At 40.8% G+C, this 11,915-nt stretch overlaps 1 protein-coding gene across 1 annotated transcript; it reads left to right on the forward strand.

Moving 5' to 3' along the window:
• The first annotated feature begins 6,970 nt into the window (after window positions 1–6,970).
• LOC138337809 (uncharacterized) lies at window positions 6,971–7,611 on the forward strand. The gene is made up of 2 exons (XM_069288238.1): window positions 6,971–7,120; window positions 7,186–7,611. The coding sequence occupies exons 1-2, from the start codon at window positions 6,971–6,973 to the stop codon at window positions 7,609–7,611; spliced, it is 576 nt and encodes a 191-aa protein (XP_069144339.1).
• Window positions 7,612–11,915: the final 4,304 nt, after the last annotated feature.

Consider the following 11,915-nt stretch of genomic DNA (forward strand, 5'->3'; position numbering starts at 1 on the left):
GTCAAAGGGTTTTGGTTGTGACGTCACAATATCTAGCCGATACAAGGGCTTGTCTGATGTGTTTGGACACAATTCTGGACGAGCAGATGAACACTTTACGAGCCGTACCATCATCTTCCAAAGTTGTGTTCGCTGAGCCGTACGTGTTCACTAGCAAGTGCATTATCCGCGAAGAAGTGGAGAAGGCCAGAAGAGGAGCTAAACCATCAACTTTTTGACTCCCTTGCGTGGGATTGTTTTTTAGATTTATTCGCATTACATTCCCCTCCCTAAATGTACCCCGTTTGATTAAATTATGTAATGAATGCTATGATATTTAGTGAAATTTATTTTGGGGATACAACTATTTGTTTGTATGGACAATACATCCTTTAGATCGCTAGGCCTACCCTCGGCACAAAAGGGTCACATGCATGATTAGGACGCTATATATGTGTGTTTAACTGCTTATGTGTTGTGTTTCAATGAATGAGGATATCATAAATTCACTAGTATCCCGAAATTTCCAAAAATATACAGAAGCCACTTTACAAAATTTCCGACCAAAGTTTTCAAGTCTTAAGTTTCTCACTCAAAAGACCTCCTCCTATACCACAAATCCTGAAACACTGTTCCATCATCTCAGGAAAGGCAAAATTACCGCTATGGACAAGGGCAAGAACATCCAAATGGAACTTATTGAAGAGGAACTGCAGAGAAAGATCGAAAGAATCTCTTGGAATATTCAAGAAGCCAAGGAAGAAGGGCTCGAAGTCGACAAGGCCACAATAATTTACAAAGCTGCAGTCGTGACATTGAATGAGGATGTGGCGTCGCAGATAAAAAGAAAGAAAGATGTTGAGATGGAGACCGAAAGCTTGAGAGAGAAGTTGGACACGCTTCGGTTGAATGTGCAAGAAATAGAAGCTAGAGAGGCGATGATAGATTCAGAGACCGTCGCTCTGTTAGCTAAAAGTGTGTTACTTGACAAGGAACTGACAACCCGTAGCAACTTGATGGGCGGAAAACACCCCGCCTGTGAACAAGGAGCAGCCAATAGTGATTTCGACGATGCTCGCCCCGAATTGACTAAAGAGGATGACGGTGAGGAAATCGTCTACAAGCCTCCATTCCTAGGTCGTCTGAAGGGAGGAGAGTGATGCTGCAATAAGAAGAGAAATGACTAAAGTGTCATCGTCATGTTATCTTTTAAGAATTCTACTATTGTCTTTCAATTTTCTTGTAATCGTAATGAAAGAATGAACGAAAATATTTTATCCTGAGTTCGAACTACGTTAGTCCTAAATTCTCCTTGTGAGATACGTAGGCAACCTTCCTAGGCCCAGCCCTATCTTTGAAAATTTTCATTCCCCCCTTTCATGTTAAGAAAATATACGAAGATCAGGTCAACAGACATCAAAAGGCAGTTGCAAGAAGACCATAGCTCAACGTGATTTAGCCTTCCTGAGATATCGTCAAAACCAAAAAGAGCAAATTCCTGGTTGTTTAAAAAAAATGTATTCCAGTCCTCACTCATGTGTTAAAGATATCCTCAAACAAAGCAACTTGTGTGTTTATCTGCTCTCTGTGTGATATTATGCATTCTGTACTCTGAATCTGCACTGAAAAATCTACCTTTGAGTTGTTTCCCTTCTCGGGTACTCTGAAACTGATCTGTGTAGATCAAAAGCTAGCAGATCATCTTTACTTTACTAGATCAAAATGTCTTGCAGATTCCTTCCCTAGACAAAGTTCAGACAAAAGAAATGCAATTATGGGAGACAACAACGACGAAGTGAGTCTTACTAACGTTGTGGTGGCTTACCCCACCTTAGCGAAACAGAACTAACTGATCATGTAGCTGATGCAACAGGTTGCAGAAATGAGAGTGGAAATGCAACAGGGACAAAATACGCCTCCACCTAGATTTGGTCCTAAAACTGCTGATGGAAGACCTCCGATCTACTTCCCTTCATCAAACACGGATCCAACACAGAATCACCCTTCTAAGATTGTTCATAATCCGTCGGTTATAGATCTAACGACCCAAAATCCCCAATAAGATTCTATATCTAACCAAACTCCATTACCTCTTCCAAATAACCACCCTCAAATGCCACCCCATCGTCAGAATACTCAAACCGCCCCACTGCGACAAAATCAAAACCAAAATCAAATTGTCTTCAATCCCCAAACACATCATCACCATTTCAATCAGAACACCAATCCTCAGGCTTACCCACAGAACTAACTGCCGCCCAAAACGTTCCAAGTCCCTCTATAGCTCAACCCCTGCCAAAGAGAGCCACCTTCCAAGTTCCCGTTCCTGCCGAGCACGATTTGCACGGTTCTGAGTTGGATCACTATGAAGAACAGGAAAGAGTGGAAGGCAAAGGAGGATGAGAAGATCGATATAAAAGAGGAAATCAAAAGGGCTATGAAAGAGCTACAGTGCATCCCAAACGTCGTCGAACTCAGTTACGAAGAGTTGTACATCCACCCAGATTTGAACCTTCCTGAAGGGTTCAAAATTCCAAAGTTTGACACCTTAGGAGGAGTAGGCAACCCTATGTCTCATCTGAGAGCATATTGTGACCAGCTCGTGGGAGTTGGAAGGGATGAGGCCTTGTTGATGCGGCTTTTCAGTCGAAGTCTGTGGCGGGAGGCCCTCGAGTGGTTTACTTCACACAAAACCAGGCAGTGGCCTAGTTCTCGATCAGTATTCTCTAGAAAAGATGAAGCAAAAACCAACTGAAAGCTATAAGGAGTTCTCCTATTGGTGGAGGAAGAAAGCAGCAAGGGCAAGGTTGCCCATGACCGAAAAAGAGATTGTGGAAGTGTTTGTGCGGGTGAAGTAGCCAGAATACTACGACAGGATCATGCTGTTAGTCAGATCTAAATTCGTCAAGAAAGTCAAAATTGGCGAGACTATCAAAGACGGTCTGAAATCGGGGAAGATAGCTTGTGTATCCGCGTCACCTGGATCTTCAGGATTGATGAGGAAGAAAAGAGAGAAAGTTGCCTCTGTCTCGTATGTGGAAAGAAAAACCCCTAGAAACTCGTCGCATTCCCAAGATCGTTCCAGGCGTTCCCCAAAGCCCCACCAAGCTTACTACCCGTAATCCAGTCATTCCAATAACCATAATACTACCCCCCCCCCCCCTTATCCAAACTCTCAAGTTCCGTTGTATCAGAGTCCACCCCTTAATCTCTAAAATCTTTCCCCCATGTACAGACGAGCTACCGAGCACCCCCGCCCATTTATCAAGTCCAAGCTCCATTATATCAAAACCCCCTTTCGAATTACCAAGCTCCATCACCAAATTATCAAACAAACCCATATCCTAGAAGCCAAGCTCCTCGTCCGAATACCAAAAATTATCAGCAGGTGCCTCCCCTCAGCAAAGCGGTTATGACCCTTCCCGACCCAGATTTGGAAAAAGGCCTTCAAGGAACATTACTGCACTTGCTGAAAGCTAGACCAAACTGTTTGAGAGACTGGTCGCGGTTTGATACATCCACCCTGTGGGGCCAAAGCCCGTGGATGTCAATTCAAAGTTCTATAAGCCAGATCAAAGATGTGCTTATCATTCCAATAGTGTTGGACATGACACGGAAGACTGTATCAACCTCAAGCACAAAATCCAGGATATGATCGATCAGGAGATAGTTTCTCTCCAACCGGCGGCGCCAAATATCAATATAAACCCGTTGCCAAATCATGGAGGTGGCAATGTTAATATAATTGAAACAGATGAAGACTGGTGTGGAACAAAGATGATTACTCCCATTGTGCATGAGGACTTGGAAAGGGTTGTCGCTTCTTTAAGCGTCAAAGAAAATATAGAGTTTGTTATTTTGACACCTACAAAGGTTGTTGCCTTGGTGACATCAGAAACTCTCGTCAAGCCCAAATTTTTCATTGAAACTGCTGCTGCCCAAGGCATGACCAGGTCCGGAAGGTGCTACACTCCTGACGAGATTGCTCTCGGAGGACGGAAGAAAGATCATGCTAAGAGTCCGATAAGCGAAGGAGAAGCGGAAGAATTCTGGAGAAGGATGCAACCAAAGAATTATTCCATCATCAAACATTTAGAGAAGACTCCAGCTCAAATTTTTGTATGGTCCCTGCTGATGAGCTCTCAGTCCCACAGGCAGACCTTAATGAAAGATCTCGATGATACATACATACCCTTAAGTACAAGTAGTGATAACGTGGCTGCCATGATTCATCAGGTTATTTGAGGGCACCAGATCGGGTTTTGTGACAATGAGCTACCAACAGAAAGAAAGATCACATAACAAAGCGCTGCACATTACCGTAATATGACGGATCTGGTTTGAATATCTGCCCATTGTCAACGTTGAGGAAACTAAAGTTTGACCTCGGGAAACTAGAGCAGAACCAGGTAAACGTGAAAGCTTTTGATGGGGTTCAAAGAGACACATTGGGGGCAATGAATTTGACCCTTCAAATGGGCCCCGCAGAGTTCAGTGTGCAATTCCAAGTATTGGACATAGACACCAGTTACTACCTTCTTGTGGGAAGGCCTTTTATACATATGGCTGGAGTCGTCCCCTCTACTCTCCATCAAATGATGAAGCTTGTGTGGAAGAATGAAGAGTTGGTTATTCACGGCGATGGGAGTAACTCGGGCAAGCAGGTGCCAACCATTAATGAGATACCGCGAGGTACAGACTTTTACACAGTGGAGCGGTGAATGCCACCAATGAAGATTTGGCCCCACAGACCCCCATGCCAGCCGTATACAAAATGATAGCCACTGTGATGCTGCAGAATGGTTTCGAGCCTGGTTTTGGATTGGGAATAGATTCCAAGGAATTATTGAGCCTATTCCGGACCTCGTTAAGGGATCCAAATATGGTTTGGGGTACATGATACGCTCAAACTTACTTCTCAAATAAGAAGTAAAGCGGTCGTGTCAAGTAAGTAACCCAACTAGTGAGGTTGGGATCGTTCCCACGAGGAAAATAGCCTAGACTTAACTTCAACCTGTTATTACTATTGTTTGGTCAATGACTTCCTTGGAAAGTAAAAACAATAAAGGGGGGTTTCTATTTCTAAATGAGTGAAAATAAATAACGAACTTGAAAGAGACACTTAACAGCTTTGACAGTTGGATTTTAATCAATTAATCAAAGTAACTAGGGTATACGTGTTCCCCACAGGTTCATAACTTGATAATTCTAACAATAATAATTCTTTCCTAGTATCTTGCATGCAAAGTGATAAGTTTTGTATTTCTAAATCCTTGGTCCGGCATCCAAAAAATCTCACTCCGCACCTTGGTCCGGCTACGTGTGTTGCTATCCTAACCCTTATCCTTACCTCATATCAAGCATCTTATTCTATATTTGACTAAATTATTACCTCGTACCAATCAATACTAGCCTATTAGATAGTATACACTAAATCTATGTTAATAATTCTTTTCCAATTATCTACCTCCTTGGTCCGACAAGTAGCATTAAGGCAAGTTCTAACGTTGGCCATCCGTTAAAAAGTTTTCTAAGCGAAAGAATTATTAATACCTGCAAGACACTAATCTAGAATTGTTATTTTAGTTAGGGTTTATCTCATTATTTGCCTATGGTTCCCACAACCCTAGTTATAAAGTTTAGTTACTCATAGCCATAAACACAATATTCAAAGATAGTAGATAAGAATTCATGTACTTACTTCAATGAGAAAGATTAAAATCCAAAAGTTTGCTTGATTAATATCCAAAAATCACTTGCAAGAATCTCAAAATCCAACACTAATACACAAAGTCTAAAAATCTGATGTCTAATCTCATAGAGTCTAACAATACGGAGTCTAATAATCTAAGAGTCTAACTATATGGTGTCTAACCTCAAAAACGAGGTTTTTCGAACTATTTATAAAAAAACAAAAACCTAATTTAACAAGGATTCTAATTGCTGGAAATCTGCCGAAACGCGGATGGGTCGACGGACCTCGCGACGGACCGTCGTGGTCAAGATGGACTGTCATGGACTCCGTCGTCCCATACTTGTGAAATTTCTTCTGCTGCTCTCTTCATTCCCCTCGATGGCAAGTATGACGGACCGTCATAGGCACAACGGTCCGTCGAGGGTCTTCGTTCCAAAATACTTCAACTCTTGGAATTTGGGTACTGGGATTAGTTCTCTGAACTTCATGACGAACCTGCATGACGGACCGTCATAGACATGACGGACCATCACAAGCTTCGTAATCCCACACTTGGTCAGACTTCCTCACCTTCCTTCAGCAGCTGCACTATGCTTCCACCTACGGACCGTCACAAGCACGACGGACCGTCATAAACTCCGTAGGTGGTCTCTTCTGCATTTCTTCGCTCAAAATCTGTGCATTCAGCTTTGGACAGATTTCCTATAAAACAAAGAGAAACTTATAAAAAAATTAGCACAAAAATGGTATATCAGTACATCCCCATAGATGACGACATGAAGATGAAGAAGAAAAAGGATCAAGAGTTTGCTAAGCCGATCTCGCATCTGTATCAATACTTTTTGATCCAAGAGTATGCCGAACATGAAGACTTTAGGGAAGGAATCTGTGACCTCTTCGAGGATATCAATGTTGTTGTCAAGGAGGAGGTTGAGCTAGCTGGTATTCGTGATATTGAACCAGGGAAAGTGCTGCAGAACAGGACCTCCACGCGATCTTGATACCCCAAACTCTTCGGTAGAAAGGCATCATTTTATGCATTAAAATTGGTGGTTGTCTGGAAGAGGTCCGAGACCCACCATTTTGCATTTTCTTAATTGTTCAAATTTTTGAATTTTCATCGTGATGTTCAAAAAGGCAACATGGCCCCCATGCCATGGCCAAAGTTTGCATTTTTAGTTTAAGTGAAAGCCTCATTGTTTTTAACTTTGTTTATTCAATTGTTTGTTATGCCTTACTTTCCTAATTTTGTATGTATATGATTTTAGTAACATAAGTTACAGACCTGCCAATGTCATGTCATTACACGAGCTAAATGAACAAAATGAGGTAGATGACAATGAGGCTAAAAATCATGAAGAAGAAAGTAGGGAACCAGATTATGTCGCTGAAGAATTTCGGCTGTTCGAAAATCATCATAAACCAAATCTAGAGGAAACGGAAACGGTGAATTTGGAGATTCAAAATGTGTTAAAGAAGTTAAGATCAGCACCCACCTAAATGAATCTTAGAAAGAAGACCTAGTCCATTTGCTTGCTGAATATAGTGATGTGTTTGTTTGGAAAGTCGGTGACATGCAAGGGTTGAGTACCGATGTCGTCTCCCATAAGCTATCGACCAACCCGGGGTTCGATTCGGTAAAGCAAAAAACTCAAAAATTCAAGCCTGAACTAAGTTTGAAGATTAAGGAAGAGATCACCAAGCAAATAGAGTCCCGATTAGTGGAAGTAACACAATATCCAACCTGGTTGGCCAACGTTGTTTCGGTCGCCAAGAAAGACGGGAAAATTAGAATTTGTGTTGATTATAGAGATCTCAACAAAGCTAGTCCAAAGGATAATTTTCCGTTGCCAAATATTCATATTTTGATTGACAACTGTGCAAATATGAGATGCAGTCATTGGTGGATTGTTACGCAGGCTAGCACCAAATTTTGATGGATGAAAAAGACGCGGAAAAAATGGCTTTCATTACACCTTGGGGTGTATATCACTACAAGGTGATGCCTTTCGGCCTCAAGAACGTCGTACCACCTACATGAGGTCCATAACGACTATTTTCCATGTCATGATTCATAAGGAGATTGAAGTGTACGTGGACGACTTCATAATTGAATCCCGTGAGAGTTCGAATCACTTGACACATCTGAGAAAATTCTTTGAACGTTTGCGTTGTTACAACTTGAAGTTGAATCCTGCCAAATGTGCTTTTGGAGTTCAAACTAGGAAGTTGTTGGGATTTATAGTCAGCAGAAGGGGTATTGAGCTTTACCCCTCCAAGATTAAAGCAATTCAAGAGTTACCTCCGCCAAGGACAAGAAAAGAGGTGATGAGTTTCTTACGGAGGTTAAACTACATCAATCGATTTATAGCACAATCAATAATAGTGTGTGAGCCTATTTTAAAGTTGCAGAAGTAAGACGCCCCGGCTAAGTGGACTGAGGAGTGTCAGACTGCTTTTGATGCTATCAAGAACTACTTGTCCAACCCACCAGTATTGGTTCCTCCACGAGAAGGGAGTCCTTTGTTGTTGTACTTGTCTGTTTTAGATAGCACATTTGGATGCGTACTTGGTCAACCCGATGAGACAGGAAAGAAGGAAAAGGCTATCTACTATATAAGCAAGAAATCTACTCCGTACGAGTCTCGTTACACTTTGTTGGAGAGAACGTGTTGTTCTTTGACTTGACTTGCTCAGAAATTGAGACACTATTTGTCTTCCTATACTACATACCTCATTTCCAGAATGGATCCATTGAAGTATATTTTCCAAAAAGCGATGCCGACCGAAAAGTTGGCTAAATGGAAAATGTTGTTGAGTGAGTTTGATATTGTGTATGTGACTCAGAAGGCAATAAAGGCACAAGATTTGGAAAATCATCTTGCAGAAAATCTTGTTGATGAAGAGTATGAACCACTCAAGACTTATTTTCACAATGAAGAAGTGTCATTTGTGGGTGAACACAATTCTGAAGCGTATCCAGGTTAGAGATTATTCTTTGACAGAGCAGCAAATCATCAAGGTAAAGGTATTGGACCAGTCTTAGTGTCAGAATCTGGTCAGCACTATCCGATGGCGGCTAAGCTCCGATTTGATTGCACAAACAACATGGCTAATATGAAGCTTGTATTCTTGGTTTGAAAATGTCCATCGACGTGAATGTTTACGAGTTGTTTATTGGAGATTCAGACCTCTTGATTCATCAAGTTCAAGGAGAGTGGGCCGTGAAAAACACAAAGATTATACCTTACGTACAGCATGTACAGAAATTGTGCAAAAGATTCTGTAAAATCGAGTTTAGACATACTCCTAGAATACCGAATGAATTAGTTGATGCTCTGGCCACCATCGCTTCAATGATTAAACATCCGGATACAAATTATATTGATTCTCTGGATATAGAGTTGAAAGAACATCCAGTCCATTGTTCCCATGTTGAAGCAGAACCAGACGGTTTGCCTTGGTATTTTTATATAAAGAAGTATTTGGAGTCTAGAACTTATCCCGAAGATGCTACGTCCAATAGGCCGTATGGATCTCAATTTCTTTCTTAGTGGAGAAGTCCTTTATAGGAGGACTCCAGACTTGGGTCTTCTAAGATGTGTTGATGCCGTCGAAGCTGCGAAGCTTATTAAACATATACATGCCGGAGTTTGTGGCACGCATATGAATGGGATCACTTTGGCAAGAAAGATTCTTCAAGCCGGGTATTTCTTGATGACTATGGAGAATGATTGTCGCAAATTTGTGCAAAAATGCCACAAATGTCAAGTGCACGGCGATTTGATCAGAGTACCACCTCACGAGCTTAATGTTATGAGCTCACCTTGGCCATTTATAGCTTGGGTAATGGATGTCGTCAGTCCTATAGAGCCAGCTGCTTCTAATGGACACAGATTCATTTTGGTTGCCATTGATTACTTCACCAAGTGGGTGGAAGCAGCTTTTTACAAGTCGGTAACCAAGAAAGTGGTGGCTAATTTTGTTCGCAACAATCTGATATGCAGATTTGGAGTGCCAGAATCCATCATTACTGATAATGTGGCAAATCTCAACAGTCACCTGATGAGAGAGATATAATGAGCAATTTAAGATTACTCATCGAAATTCAACTGCTTATTGTATCCAAATGAACGGAGCTGTAGAGGCCGCCAATAAGAACATCAAAAATATTTTGAGGAAAATGATTGAAAAATATCGAGGTTGGCATGAAATGTTGCCATATGCTTTACTGGGTTATCGAACGATGGTCAGAACGTCGACTGGTGCTACTCCATACTTACTAGTATATTGAACAGAGGCAGTCATACGTGCTGAAGTTGAGATACCGTCATTGAGTTAAGTAATGTTGAATGGGTCAGCAAGCGGATTGATCAACTAACTTTGATTGATGAGAAGAGAATGGTTGCCGTCTGTCATGGTCAGTTGTATAGACAGAGAATGACTCGTGCATTTCACAAGAGAGTGAGAACCAGAAATTTTGAAGTTGGCCAGTTGGTTCTTAAGCGTATTTTTCCTCATCAAGACGAGTACAAATGAAAAGTCGCACCAACTTGACAGGGTCCTTACATTGTTCGCAAAGTATTATCTGGAGGTGCTTTGGTCCTGTCAGAGATGGATGGCAGTGTATGTCCTAAAACTATCAACTCAGATTTTGTCAACAGATACTACGTGTGAAGTTTCATTTTGCAGTTTCTGTTATTTACGTGTAATCGTTTTGTTTGCTTGTATTTGTTTTGCTCAAAAATTTATCCCTTTGTAATGAACTACGTCTAACCTGAATTTTCAAGAATGAGATACGTAGGCGGCCTATGTCGGCCTCGGTCACCCCATTTATTCCCTTTAATTATTTCTTTGTATTTGAACTACGTTCGACCTGAATTCTCAAGAATGAGGTATGTAGGCGGCCTATGTTGGCCTCGGTCGGTTTTCTTTGTAAATGCTTTTATTTTATAAACCTTTAATGGGGAATTATATTTGACTTGATTCCTGCCTCAACGGGATACGTAGGCTCCACAAGGGTTCAGTCAAATCTCCCGTAAGATTTCTATTCCCCTTTACAATAGAAACTGGGATAGAATTTTTGAGAGGGACTCAAAAATTCTCCAAAAGAAGATTCCTCCTCAGCAAGTCAAACTAAAGAAATTTCGAGGTCTGCAACTGGGACAGAATTTTTGAGAAGTTCTCAAAAATTCCGCGATCTGTTCAATTACAGTGGAAAGATAAGAAAGACAGTTAACTGGGACAGAAATTTTGAGGATGGCCTCAAAATTTCAGTATGGATTTTACCTACAAGTCCGAAGTGACTTGAAACTCACCACCAAACGATCAGATAGACCTCTAAGTGTCAGACTCAAAGAAGTTTGTTAAGCCTGATATGACATGACTTGGCAGTGACCTTTTCAAGATACTATTTCTTAAAAATTTATTTCTCTTAAATTTTTTCTTTTATGTTTCATTTGTTTAGCGTTAAATATTTTGTCTTATTTATCAAGAGTCGAGAGATAAGGAAATCAACCGGAGATATCAAGACAAGGAGCAAACAACTGAAGAAATCGACATAGATCTGAACGTTTTTTAAAACTAACAATTTTTCTGAAGATGCAGGTTTATAGCTTTGCTTTAAAATCGGCAAATTCTCCCGGCGAATGACTATGCAGAACTCTAAAAATGAGAAAATTATCTCAAAATCAATGTTTTTCCTGGAAGCAAGAGGCATTTTTATATCACTTATGTCGAAGACTTTGGAATATGAATTGTTTTTTTCAATCAAATTCCAACAACATGAAATTTACAAAGAACGTCTAGCCAGATTCAAAGGTGAATCAAATGGAAATCTCAAAGGAGAGTTTACGGTTTCCGTAAAGGACGCTATTTGCATTGCATTATCAAACATAATAGTTATTGTTAATCAAGACAATGCATTACCCCAGAGGGGATAGTTATTTTATCATCCATCAAGGCGATATACTATCTGGAGGTCGTCTTGTCGTTATCATCAACCGAGACGATATGAATATTCATGCATTGCAAGTTAAAAATCATGCATCGCGGGAAATCATGCATCGTGGGAAATCATGCATTGCGGAAAATCATGCATGCATCGCGGAAAATCATGCATCGCGAGTCAATAATTATGCGCCATGAGAAGCTTTCATGCAAAAAATTTATACATCGCGAGAAGATTTCATACCTCGCTAAAATTCAGACATCACGAAAATACTTCATACCTCGCTGAAAT

The sequence above is a fragment of the Solanum lycopersicum genome, chromosome 8, assembly GCF_036512215.1.
Source record: "Solanum lycopersicum chromosome 8, SLM_r2.1".
Classification (NCBI taxonomy): Eukaryota; Viridiplantae; Streptophyta; class Magnoliopsida; order Solanales; family Solanaceae; genus Solanum; species Solanum lycopersicum.

Coding starts and splice junctions, on each gene's coding strand:
- LOC138337809 (XM_069288238.1), top strand. CDS start 6,971: ATGTCATTACACGAGCTAAATGAACAAAATGAGGTAGATGACAATGAG. Junction 7,121..7,185: donor ATCTAGAGGAAACGGAAACG/GTGAATTTGGAG, acceptor AATGAATCTTAG/AAAGAAGACCTAGTCCATTT.